Source organism: Sus scrofa, unplaced genomic scaffold (assembly GCF_000003025.6).
Source record: "Sus scrofa isolate TJ Tabasco breed Duroc unplaced genomic scaffold, Sscrofa11.1 Contig1265, whole genome shotgun sequence".
In the NCBI taxonomy this organism is placed as follows: domain Eukaryota; kingdom Metazoa; phylum Chordata; class Mammalia; order Artiodactyla; family Suidae; genus Sus; species Sus scrofa.
This window is the reverse complement of record NW_018084851.1, coordinates 10,885-23,208: the sequence shown is the minus strand read 5'-3', so window position 1 is coordinate 23,208 and position 12,324 is coordinate 10,885. Positions and strand designations below refer to the sequence as shown.

At 40.4% G+C, this 12,324-nt stretch overlaps 1 protein-coding gene across 3 annotated transcripts in view; it reads left to right on the top strand.

Moving 5' to 3' along the window:
• Positions 1-11,299, top strand: part of LOC110258119 (multidrug resistance-associated protein 4-like) — a 52,027-nt gene extending 40,728 nt beyond the window's left edge. For all 3 annotated transcript variants that reach the window (XM_021081275.1, XM_021081276.1, XM_021081274.1), the window contains 3 exons: positions 181-275; positions 2,329-2,475; positions 11,164-11,299. In XM_021081275.1, coding sequence (XP_020936934.1) covers positions 181-275; positions 2,329-2,475; positions 11,164-11,252 — 331 coding nt within the window. In that variant the 3' untranslated portion in view covers positions 11,253-11,299. The remainder of the gene's footprint in view (positions 1-180; positions 276-2,328; positions 2,476-11,163) is intronic.
• The last annotated feature ends 1,025 nt before the right edge of the window (positions 11,300-12,324 follow it).

The window sequence follows — 12,324 nt, the reverse complement described above, 5'->3', positions numbered from 1 at the left end:
TTTCTCCCCTTGTCTGACCTCTAGCAGCTTCTCACAGGCAATTTTGAGAACTGAAAGTCCTCGTTCAAATTGAATCTTTATAAGGGTCCTGTGAGCTGGGGGTCTTTTTCCAGCATAAAACGCATCTTCTAAATCTAGCTTAATTTTTAAAGTGTAATATTTTTCTTCCCTATTCCATAGGGCAAATGAACAGAGTACCCTGTATGCCATGGCATATGGAAAAGGAAAAGAAATTTTGATACCTGATCCTGGCTGGTACTTTACACCTTATTCGGGTAAAGTTGAGTCATCTGGTCTATCCTATGAGTGTCTAAGGTGCTTACAATGAACCTACATGAGCAACTAGGACTTCCAGGAGTAATTTGATAATGTCTCAACAGATTATAGTCTGAGTCACATTTACTCAGTGAATTAATTAGAATAATTATTTTTAAATCTTCTAGAAGAAAGAGGTTGAATGAAGCTCTTCATTTGCTTTGTGCTGGATTTTGGAAGTTAAACCAGGATTGCACATTCAGAAAATCAGCCACTGGAAATCTGTGGCTATTGACTATGGTAATAGGTTGCTTTAGCTGAGTCTTATGTCAGTATATGGGTGGGCAAGGGGATTAGAAACAGATCCCCACCCTGTGGTTCAGATTGTTCCATTTCCATCTGAATAAACCCTGGCTTTTATTGAACTTGGAGGAGATCCTCTGACAGCAAGGGCCCCCCAGATAAGAGCAGTTTTCCCTCGCTGGTATGCAGGGCTCCCTTTCGCCACACTGTGCATCTCCTGGGCCTCACTAGTTACTGATGAGAGAAGCTGAGCAGGAGAAACCAAGTGTCTGGGAGTTAGGGTTCCTTCTCTGCCTTACCTTGACATCACAATGTTACTGTGTCCCCAACTGTGTAATTAATTTAACATCTGGCTTGCTAGACTAATATTTACGTGACTTTCTTCTTAGAATATATGTAGCATTACATACTATTTAAAGGAAATCCTTATATAAAAGATTAACTGTTCCCACAGGAAACACTCATACAAGCTTTCCGCAAAGGTAGAGTGAGTTATCTTTGTAAGGAGCCCCTCATTGAAATCCGGTATTTATTACCTTGATCACTTGCTAAGAAACCTAAATCCATTAGTTGTTTACCTTCTGAATTGGTGGACTAGGGGAACTTCAAGGAAAAAGGAAAAGATTCTGTTATGTTATTCGTATAGGATGGTGGGCTAAGGCAGATAGATGCCTGTTGATAGAATCAGGAATTTGAGCAACTTTCAGAAATGAAATAACAAAGATTAGCAGAAGAAGAAAAAAAAATACTTGATTGAATATTACAGAAGGTTTCTCCACTCTGGTTAGCATTGTGGCTTCAAGAACTGTTCAGAGATCTGTTCTAATTTTTATATGAATAGTAGGTACCCATTTATATCATTAATAAACTGTACATTTAAGTGATTATGTTCATTTCCAAATGCTTCATGTTGCTGTAAAACACTTAGTGGTAGATTATTTGCTCATTAGATTAATTATCTTGTATTAAAATACAATTTATATTTTCTTACAATTAAATCGTTTAAGGGATTTTCCACTTACAAGTAAATATGTTGTTTTCATGCTCTTTAAACTACTTGGGCATGGAAATAGCTACATTGTATGGAAGTAAATTTCTGTATAAATTTACCATTTACATGGAAATGGTCAGTCATTTCTCCTGTTCCCTGTCAATTCATGCTGGTATCAATGTATTCCTCAAATTTAGATTATGAAACATGTGATAAATAGTTAAGATTTGAAACATGGAGAAAGGAAGATCAATTACTTTTTATAGTTTTCTGTCTTTTGAGGTTTTTTTGTTTTGTTTTGTTTTTGTCTTTTTAGGGCGGTATCCGCGGCATATGAAGGTTCCCAGATTAGGGTCGATTGGGGACTGTAGCTGCTGGCCTACACCATAGCCACAGCAGAGCAGGATCCGAGCTGCATCTGTGCTCACGGCAGTGCAGGATCCTTAACCCACTTAGTGAGGCCAGGGATCAAACCCTCATCCTCGTGGATACTAGTCTGGTTCGTTACCAGTGAGCCACGATAAGAACTTCCCGTCTCATTTCTATTTAATGAGAGGACTATAGTGATTTTATATTGTTTATAAGTGTATCTTGTGAATGTATTAAACTATTGTCGAATCCATTAAATATAAATTTATTGTATATTCTACATATGAATTTATATATATGGTATATTTATAGGATAAAATACATCATATCTTTGTAAGCTGCCTTCCATGCTTTAGCATCATTGAAGAAAAGGCAGAGACCTTGTGCTGAGCGATGTTTCTTTGTTCCAGTTCTCACTGCAGGTACCGTGCTATTTGGCATCTCGAGGTCTCTGTTGATGTTCTACGTCCTTGTTAATTCTTCACAAACTCTGCACAAGCAAATGTTGGAGTCCGTTTTGAGAGCTCCGGTATTGTTCTTCGATAGAAATCCAACAGGTGAGTCAGACCAAGTTTCTCAGTAAATATGTCTTGTTAACGCATTTAGTGCTTGGTTACGTTTGATATTTGAAAATGGAGAAGATGCTTGCTTGGAAGACAGTCACTGTGCATGTTGATCCATTTCTACAAAAAGTTTTCTTGATATTTTTCTCCTACCAAACAAAATCTGAATATAGAATCATATGAGATTTTATGCCAGTTTATGTGTGTACAGAAATGTAAATGAACATTCACTTTGTAGGATGGTTTAGGAATCCATTTGTTGTGTGGTATATGAAACACCCTACAGTCATGTGTCAGTGTTGTTGACTAGTTGCTAAAAGGTTGGCTGTGTTACAAAGTGTTAAGCTAGGTTGTCTTCTAGGAAGAACTTTCTTAAAATGAATCCCTGTAAGAGACAGGCTGTGGGTGTCTTTTTTCATTGTCCATCCATTTCTGGAAACACAGAGCTCTGGCATGTGCTGCAATCTAAAATGGTAATGAAAGATTCTTAAGACCCAGGTTTGGTGAAATGTAAACATCCTCTTCAATACAATTAATTCTCTAGTTTTACAGTGGACTTTTAGTGCCATGTGAGAGGTTGTGTGGTCTGTAGCAGGTGGATCTTCAGGAGTAAGATTCTCAATATGAGTGTCCCTGGAGGTTTCCCAGTGGTTGCTTCCTCCGCCCTGAGGCCTTTGACCTGTCCTGCTTTGAAGATAGCTCCTGACCTGGGTTCGTTCACGAATATTTCATCAGCATGCATGCCCACTCTGTTCAGTTGGTTGGACTAGTGGTGAGTCCCAGGGCAGCTTTGTTGTTGCAGGCGATGATTGACAGGACCAGTAGAAGCAGGGAGGTGGGCTGGAGGGAGGAGAGGAGTAGCCTTGGCCTGACCTTCAACTAGGCATGTGACCAAGGCTAAAGCAGGTGAGTATTTCTGGGCAGGCAAATCTCAAAGCAGGGTGTCATCATGGTTGTACATATGGGCTCTGGAGCCAAGTGCCTGGGTTCAGTCCTGGTGCTAGTTACTCCTAGTGATAGATGGCTCTAGTTATATTGATGCTTATGTGCTACTTATTTAAGTTCTCTGTTTCTCAGTTTTCTCCTTACAAGATGGGGATGCTATTCTCATGTACCTTATCTATATCTTGATACTGTGGGCATTAAGCAGGTCAGTACACTCACAGCACTTAGTGCACCGTCAGTGTCTAATGAACCTTAGTGACAACAGTGACTTGGTGCCTGGGAACTTCCTCTTCTGTGAATTGGGAATACCTTCTGCCCTTCCTGTTTCTCAAGACTCTGGTAAATATGAAATAAGACTGTTCAGGGAAATATCTTGTGTAGATTTACTCAGCATATGCTGTTTAGTCCAGGCACCGTGCAGAGCCCTGGGTGGTAAACTGCAGAGGCCCCTCATACATCTCATTTATTATGAAGCCAGTATGAGAAAGTGATTGGGGGAGTTCCTGCTAATATGGCTGTGAAGTTGCTCCACTTTGTCAGCTAAAGTGAAAACTACAGTCATAAAGTTGGGAGGATTAAGTGGGACTGCATTTCTATTATCATAGCCTCTGAGTGCTCATGACCACAGTTAACCAACCAGAACAGAGTCTTCATGTTCAAGACCTGTAGACTCCTCCAGATGCTGATGCATTTGTTATTCATGGATTTCAGACCAAGTTTAAAGCTTCAAGGTCATTCACCTTAGAGCAGTCAGGACCCTAGTGTTTATCTTGCCTCCCCCTCCTGTATCTCTTAGCAGGACTTCATTCCTTCAAGAAAGTAGAAGCCCAAATAAGTACTGCAAAGATAGACCTACTTTGCCCAAAATGTTTAGGGACCTTGAATTATTTACTCTTTTAATGGTAGATTAAATTGAACTCTCTCCTATAGTTATTTGCAAAAGGAGAATTCATAGTAGATTATTTATGATGGACTTTGTTTCTGGCATGTGATGGCATGAAGAAAAAAACCACACATGCCGGTTCCTTGGAAGCTGTGTTTCATGGAACCAAACTATCCAAGCTTCCAGGTACTGTTGTCTGTCAATCAAGGAAATGAAACTGTCGAACACCTAATACATGTCTCTGGGATGTAGTTCTGCATAGAAGATGAATCTTGGAACTTAAGTGGCTTAAATAGTTGATACCTGATAGTTTTACCTTATAAACTGTAGCCCTTAAGAAGTAGAGAGGAGGAATTAATCCATTTAAAACATCATTAGACCTTTAGAAACTGTTACTCGACAGGGATCTGAGGTAGGTGGAGATGTCCTGATGTCCCAGTTGTGCTGGAACACAGCCTTGGGAGAGCAGTGCCCGTCACTCCCCTTCTCTTGGCCTCAGGTCAGAAGAGGGGCCTTTTCACTCATCAAGCATTTTTTGGTCATCTTCTGGTTTTCAGTTGTGGTCCCAAGCACTGGGACAAAAAGTCCCTGTCTTTCAAGGCATTTGCCAACTTAAATGATTGCCGACAATGGATTATTTTTTAAAAATTGTCAATGTTCTACGACTGCATATGGAAAAGATAGATTCAGAATTTAATACAGCTCTAGATTGGCGAGCTCAATGCATTTATAAACAAAACACACATACCTACAAGTGTAACCCTATGGTGTATTTCTTTTTCATAATCAATTATGTAATGATTGTCCTTGATTTCAGAAAATTTCCAGAACCTGTTTTCCTGGAACTTTGAAATAGGTTGTTTTCAAAATACAATCATACCAGTGGGAGTGGGAGTGGAATTTCAGAAAGAAAGTGATTCTTTATTTAAAATAATCATCTCTGAGCTTACAGCAAACTCAACCTAGTTCCTAATCAGACCCTTGATGAAGCTGAAATGCTCTCCTGCCCCATCAGGACTGTCTGGGCACAGAGCTCCTCTCTGAAATCTGTGTTCAGGGAGAAAAGAGGGAAGCAGCACTTCCAGCGTTGTCCTTTGTAAATAGCCACACACACTTCTCTTTGGGCTTTTGAGAGTCGGGTACAGATGCTTTGGCAGAGGTCAAACATTATTAGCAATGCCATTTTCTCCAAGTAATGTTATCATGAAATCACCTATGGTGTCTGTGTTGAGTGTTCTTTTTATTCTTGGAAACCAGGATTAATCTGTTAGAAATTTCCCCTCATTTAGGTAGAAACTCTTCAATATCTAGTAGATGGCAGGCTTTGAAATATATTTTGAGTGGGAATTTACTAAAATCCTGTTTTTAAATGGAAGACTATCGTAAAATCAAGTTCTCTGTTCTGGAAATATTTTCTTTTCTCTCTGTTTTGCATTTGCAGTTTAATAGATTATATCACCTGGGAGACATTTCAACCTCTTGAACACCTGGAAAGTCTATTTGAGGCTTATTATGTGTTTAAGAATCTTTTTCCAGACGTTCTTCCAAATGCAGTCGTGCTCCTCATGGTGGGCAAGTCCTGCCTCTGGGTCTGCAGTTGGGGGAAGCAGTGCTGCAGGGCAGCGTGTTGTTCACACAGCAGCAGAAACCAGAGCATCGGCCGTTGTTGATTCGCAGCCTAAGCCCTGAGTTGGGAATGATTAAGTCAATAATTAGGTAGTGATTTCTCTCTGATCTTCAAGTGATTGTTTCTAGAAGTGTTCTTTCAGCTCAGTGACTGATCTTATTCTTTATTCTGATTGAGGAATACAATTAAAAAATAGAGATTTTTTTGCTGGTGCGATGAGAAAAACATTGTACCCACTTCTTTCTGTTCCGTACAAAAATACTTGCACAGATACCACGGTGTATCTGGACTTGGCCTTAAATATATCTTCCTACATGAAATACTTACATATGTCTAGATCAGCAGTGGTGCTTTGAAATACACTCAGAATCATGCATTAATTTTTTCATCACCTTTAAATATTTAGAGAGAAATTAAGAAGGAAATGATTGCTTTCTTGTATGGAGTCATTATTTTTAGAAGTTTTTCCTTTTTTCTCCTGTTGGTATCAGACTGCCTGGGCTCAAAAATTTATTTCTTTTGGGAGAACTATAAATTTATTGTTCTTCCTTTTTGGCTAATAAAGCAACCATAACATCTTAAAATTATATCACACGTCAATATAAATCTTTTGGATATTCTTTTTACTTAGCATAAAAATGAAGAGGGAGTCAAATATGGCTTAATGAGTTTCACTAATGGCCAATACTGTAGACAGAAGTATTTCTTATTGGTGCCAAGTTTTCAGTGTTAGTCTTGATCTAGTCCTGTAAACGAAAGGAAAGTAAACATCTACTTTAAGATGACGAGTAATCGGTGTTACTAGAAAACTATTCTTTGACTTCAAGACAAAATAAATAGTTGTTGATAGAAATAGCCAGAGTAATAAAAGGCGGCACCTGTGTAATCTTGGAGTCAGTGGTTTATCCTACAGTCAGATAAGCTGCTGTTTATTAACAAATGCTCAATATTTAGACCAGGTGAGTAGATTTCACTGCTACATTAGGGAATTTTAAAACTCACTTGAAGAAGCTTTAATTCCCGTTGGTGCCAGATTTTCTATCCATTCCCATCTCTTTTGACAAAGGAGACAGTAGGAGTTTCACGCTTAATCGACCTGGCCTTCTGGTGTATGTCTCTTGGTTCTTGTTATATTCAAGTAGTCAGATGAGAATAAAGTTTAAGTGTTAGGTAGCACAATGAGTCCCTTATACATTTTGGATAAACACTGAGTATTTTTACTCTTAGAAGAGATCATAGACAAAACAGTCTGACATAAACTGTCCAAATGTTTTCTCAGGTCAGTCTCCCAAGGCAATGAAATAAAAGTAAAAATAAACAAATGGGACCTATTCAAACTTAAAAGCTTTTGCACAGCAAAGGAGACCATAAACACAAAAAGACAACCTATGGAATGAGAGAAAATAGTTGCAAACGATGCAGCCAACAGGGGCTTAATCTCCAAAACACACAAAGAACACATACAACTCAACAATGAAAAAAACCTAAGAACCCAGTTGCAAACTAGACGGAAGATCTAAATAGACATTTCCAGAGAAGACATGTGCATGGCCAGCAGCATGGGAAAGGATGCTCAACATCACTCATTATTAGAGAAAGGCAACTCAAAAGTACAGTGAGGTACCACCTCACACTGGTCAGAATGGCCATCATTAATAAGACTACAAATAACAAATTGTTGAAGAGAGTGTGGAGAAAAGGGAACCCTCCTACACTGTTGGTAGGAATGTAAATTGGTACCACTACTATGGAAAACAGGAGAGATATTCCTCAGAAACTAAATGTTGAACCACCGTATGATCCAGCAATCCCACTCCTGGGCACATATCTGGGAAAACTATAATTCAAAAAGATGCATGCGTTCCCCATGTTTATAGAAGCACTAGTCATAGTAGCCAATACATGGAAAGAACATAAATGTCCACCAACAGATGAATGGATTAAGAAGATGTGGTTCGTGTATAGTGTGGAATACTACTCAGCCATAAAAAGGACAAAATAATGCAATTCACAGCAGTATGGATGAAACTAGAGATTTTCATACTAAGTGAAGGAGGTCAGAAAGAGAAAGACAAACACCATATGTTGTCACTTCTATGTGGAATCTAATATATGGCACAAATGAACCTATCTATAAAACAGAAATAGACTCACAGACATAGAGAACAGACTTGTGGTTCCCAAGGGGGAGGTGGGAGGGAGTGGGATGGAATAGAAGTTTGAGGTTAGTAGATGCAAACTATCAAACACTTAGAATGGATAGAGAGTAAGGTCCTACTGCGTAGCACAGGGAGCTCTGACCAATCTCCTGGGATAGACCATGAGGGAAACATATATGTGTATGTGTGTATATGTATATGTGGAAAATGTATAAATGTACATGATTGTCACTTTGCACTACAGCAGAAAATGGTATAGTATTGTAACTAAAGTTTACTTTGATAAAAAATAGTAATTGGGGGGAGTTCCCTCTTGGTGAAGCAGGTTGAGGGCCTGGCATTGTCACTGCAGTGGCTTGGGTCACTGTTGTAGAGCATGTTCTATCCCTGGCCCAGGAGTTTCCACAGGCTGCAGTCACAGCCAAAAAAATAGTAAGTGTGTAGGGGTTTGTAGTAACCGTAAGTAACCACAAAGGATGTTGACATGTTCAAAAACAGTCAAACCATCGATATCCAAAATATTATATCTGGGTTCTCATGAAAAGTTGTATTTATGCTCCGTCTTTTGTTTAACATGATCTTACTGTATAGCCCAGGGAACTATATTCAATACTCCGTAGTAAACCATAATGGAAATGAAATAAAATTAAAAGTTGACAAAGGTCTCTTGTCTGCATGAAAAATGTTCTGTTAAAATGACTAAAATAAATTTTGTTATTTCAAAGGTACTTAGTAATTTGAAATTTTAACCTTACAAAATCTATCATTTCCCAAACTAACTTTAGTAAGCATCAGTTGTTGTCCTGGTGGTGGTTGTTCTAGTCCAGGCTTTGGGTTCTAGGGGCAGAATCTACCTAGGTTGGTTCAGATGAGAAGGACTTGAATGAAAGGAAATGGGCATCTCGTGGAGCTGGAGCAGTGCTGACTTTCCTGGGAGCTGCAGCTGGGAACTGGGTCCTCATGGGAGCTGGGGCCATTGTCACAGGGCTCCTGCATGTTCCTAAGCCCCTTTGCCTGTCACCTTTGCTGGGTGTGGTGAGGCTGCTCCACTTTCCTGATTCTCTTCTGGCCTCATAGTTCTTGGCAGGGAAATCAGAATGATTGATAACTAGTCAGTGGCTTAGCTCCCCCTGGGCCCTTCTGGTCAGTTAGCTCTGGGGGCTCCTGAGAGGGCAGCACAGTTATTCCAAGCCTGTCCAGTAAAGATAAAGGAGCTCACATGAGTGGCAGATTCCTGGAGCTACCTTTGCCAGCAAGAGTCTCAAGGAGGAGTAAGGGCTAAGGCTGAGATCTGGAGAGATGGGGCCGGGATCGAGGACCTTGTTGGTGGGAAGAAGAGAGAGGAGCGGGCCCCCATCAGAATAAGGACCCGTGGCCAGGAGTGAGGGAAGGGAGGGGAGGTCGGTGCTTCTCTTCTGTCTCCTCTCTCCTCACTGTTCCTAGAAACATGGTAGATTTGATTTGCTAAAGAAAGGTGGATGCAGATGAGTTTTTTTTTAAATGACAAGTTGAGACCTGTTGGTAGTTATGTGAGGTCAAGAGAAGTGAAATGTTAATAAGAACTTTTCATGCTGGGTGTTTGGACAGAGTCTAGGCAGAGTTTGAGAGGTTGAGTGTAGGTAGTTATGGGTCAACTTTAAAGTCTTCTGTTCACTTTAGATGGCAGCCAGCATGTCCTGGGCAGTGGAAACTTCGCCCCTAGCCTCTGGTCATTCATGGTCCTGTTGTGGCTTGGTGTGAAGGGCCTCCAGAGGGAGTCTCCTGTGACAGAGGTCAGGAAGAGCACTGAGAGGTCCTGCATCTCATCTGCAGGCTGGCCTCCTGAAGTGTCAGTTACAACTGCAGTTCAGGGGCCTAGATGACATATTTCTCAAGAGTTGCTGCACCAAAATAGGTTGTGAGTGTGGGTGTATGCGCGTGCGCATGCACCTTAGCCATTGCTGCCAGTATCCTGTGTTTTCTCATCCTGTTTCCTGAGGCTGCGCTTTTGGGGGGCAGCTTCAGTGTCTGATGGCTGCAACATCTTTTGTTTACTGATGTGACAGGGAGCATTTTTAGTTTACACTAGGTAGTTATTAGAAATTCTCATTTTCTAATCCTAAAACCTCTAGGGTATACTGTTTTTGTGGATTCTGAGAAGGTAAATAAAATCAGTGATGATAAGTGACTTTTGGTTATTAAGTAATATTTCTTTTTTTCTACCTCCATCTCTCTGGTCTGCTTGGATGCTTATGCAGGAGTCTGTGTTCCTCACACCCGGTGCACCTCTGAAAATAACCACTTATTACCCCAGTGGGAAACTCATAACTTGGAAATGGCAGGAATCTGCAATTTCCCAACATGTGAGGTCCTCTGTTGTGTCTTGAGGGGAAAATTTACAGAGAGGTTATAATTAGGTTTATTTTAAAAGTATGACTTAGCAAAATTTATTTTGATAACTAAAGCAAAATTAGAGTCATAATTAGGATTAACTTAAATATTTTGCAATTGTGTATTCACCAACTTAGCACTTAGAACGAGTCTTAGATGGGATGGATCGAAAAAGAGGGACCATTCTCAAATGCACCAACCCTTCCTGATGCTGCCACACGATCCCACTCCCATACTTTTTTTTTTTTTTTCAATTGTATCTTTTTTTTTTTTTTTTTTTTTAATTTTCCCACTGTACAGCAAGGGGGTCAGGTTATCCTTACATGTATTCATTACAATTACAGTTTTCCCCCCACCCTTTCTTCTGTTGCAACATGAGTATCTAGACAAAGTTCTCAATGCTATTCAGCAGGATCTCCTTGTAAATCTATTCTAAGTTGTGTCTGATAAGCCACTCCCATACTTTTAACATCCCAATCTCAACACTTCCCTCAGTGCCATTCGGTGGCGTTTTTGTTTATCTTTAGGTGTCATTGTATTTTCTCTTTCTTTACCACTGACATGGGCTTATTTCATAGGAATCTCTAATATACTGAATACATACACTTTAAAAGTACTGCTTTGATTTGTTCATGAATTGCTTGCCTTCAAGGGTCTATCTGGAGAAAGGAGTAATTTCTCATGTCCTCTTCTTGCAGGAAGGATTTTAAATCGTTTCTCCAAAGACACTGGGCATATGGATGACTTGCTGCCCCAGATCTTTCAAGATTTCGTGCAGGTAAAGTAACAGTCACATCGACGTTCTCACAGGGAAAAGCCAAGTCCCTGTTTTTCAAGGCCTTTTCTCAGGGGCTGAGGGTGGGCCTTTCAGCCTGGTGCTGTGTCCTTTTATCTTAGTAAAAGGCTGTGTTTGGAAGATAAGGTGCAGTTATGATTGGGAGGCTGAGTTAACATGCTGAGTTAACATAATACCTGGTGTGGCAGTGGCTGTGCCGTCATGTCAAGGTTGATGTAAAGCAGCTTGGTGAGTAGGTCTCCCTCTGCCATCCAGGTATCCGGCGTGGATTCCCTTCACTGTGAGCACATTTCATAAGATAGCAACCTCACCTCTCATGGAAAGAGAGCCTAGATTAATTAAGTTATGCATTGTTATCATCACAAAACATATTGACTGCACTACTTTGGGGGAATTTATTTTGGATAAATGCAGGTGTGGTTACTTACAAAGAAAAGATCAGTAATGATAAGGTGAAAATAATACTTGGACAAGGCCGATAGAGAGCAGGTATTGATGATACAATGTCTCTAAGCCAGTAATTGGAGTAGAGGATCAAAGTTCTCTCAGAAAATTTTTTTTTTATTAACCTAGTTTTTCTTTTCACTCGTTGATTTATCTCTCTTAAGGTGTCTTATTTTTTATTTATTTATTTATTTTTTGCCTTTTCTAGGGCCGCTCCCGTGGCATATGGAGATTCCCAGGCTAGGGGTCGAATCAGAGCTGTGGCCGCCAGCCTACGCCACAGCCAGAGCAATTCGGGATCGGAGCCGCGTCTGCAACCTACACCACAGCTCACAGCGACGCTGGATCCTTAACCACTGAGCAAGGCCAGGGATCGAACCCACAACCTTATGGTTCCTAGTCAGATTCGTTAACCACTGCACCACCACGGGAACTCCTTAAGGTGTCTTTAAAAAAAAAAAAAAAGACAGGAGTTCCTGTGGTGGCGCAGTTGTTAATGAATCCGACTGGGAACTATGAGGCTGAAGGTTCGGTCCCTGCCCTTGCTCAGTGGGTTAAGCATCCGGTGTCTCCTGAGCTGTGATGTAGGTTGCAGACACGGCTCTGATCCCGCGTTGCT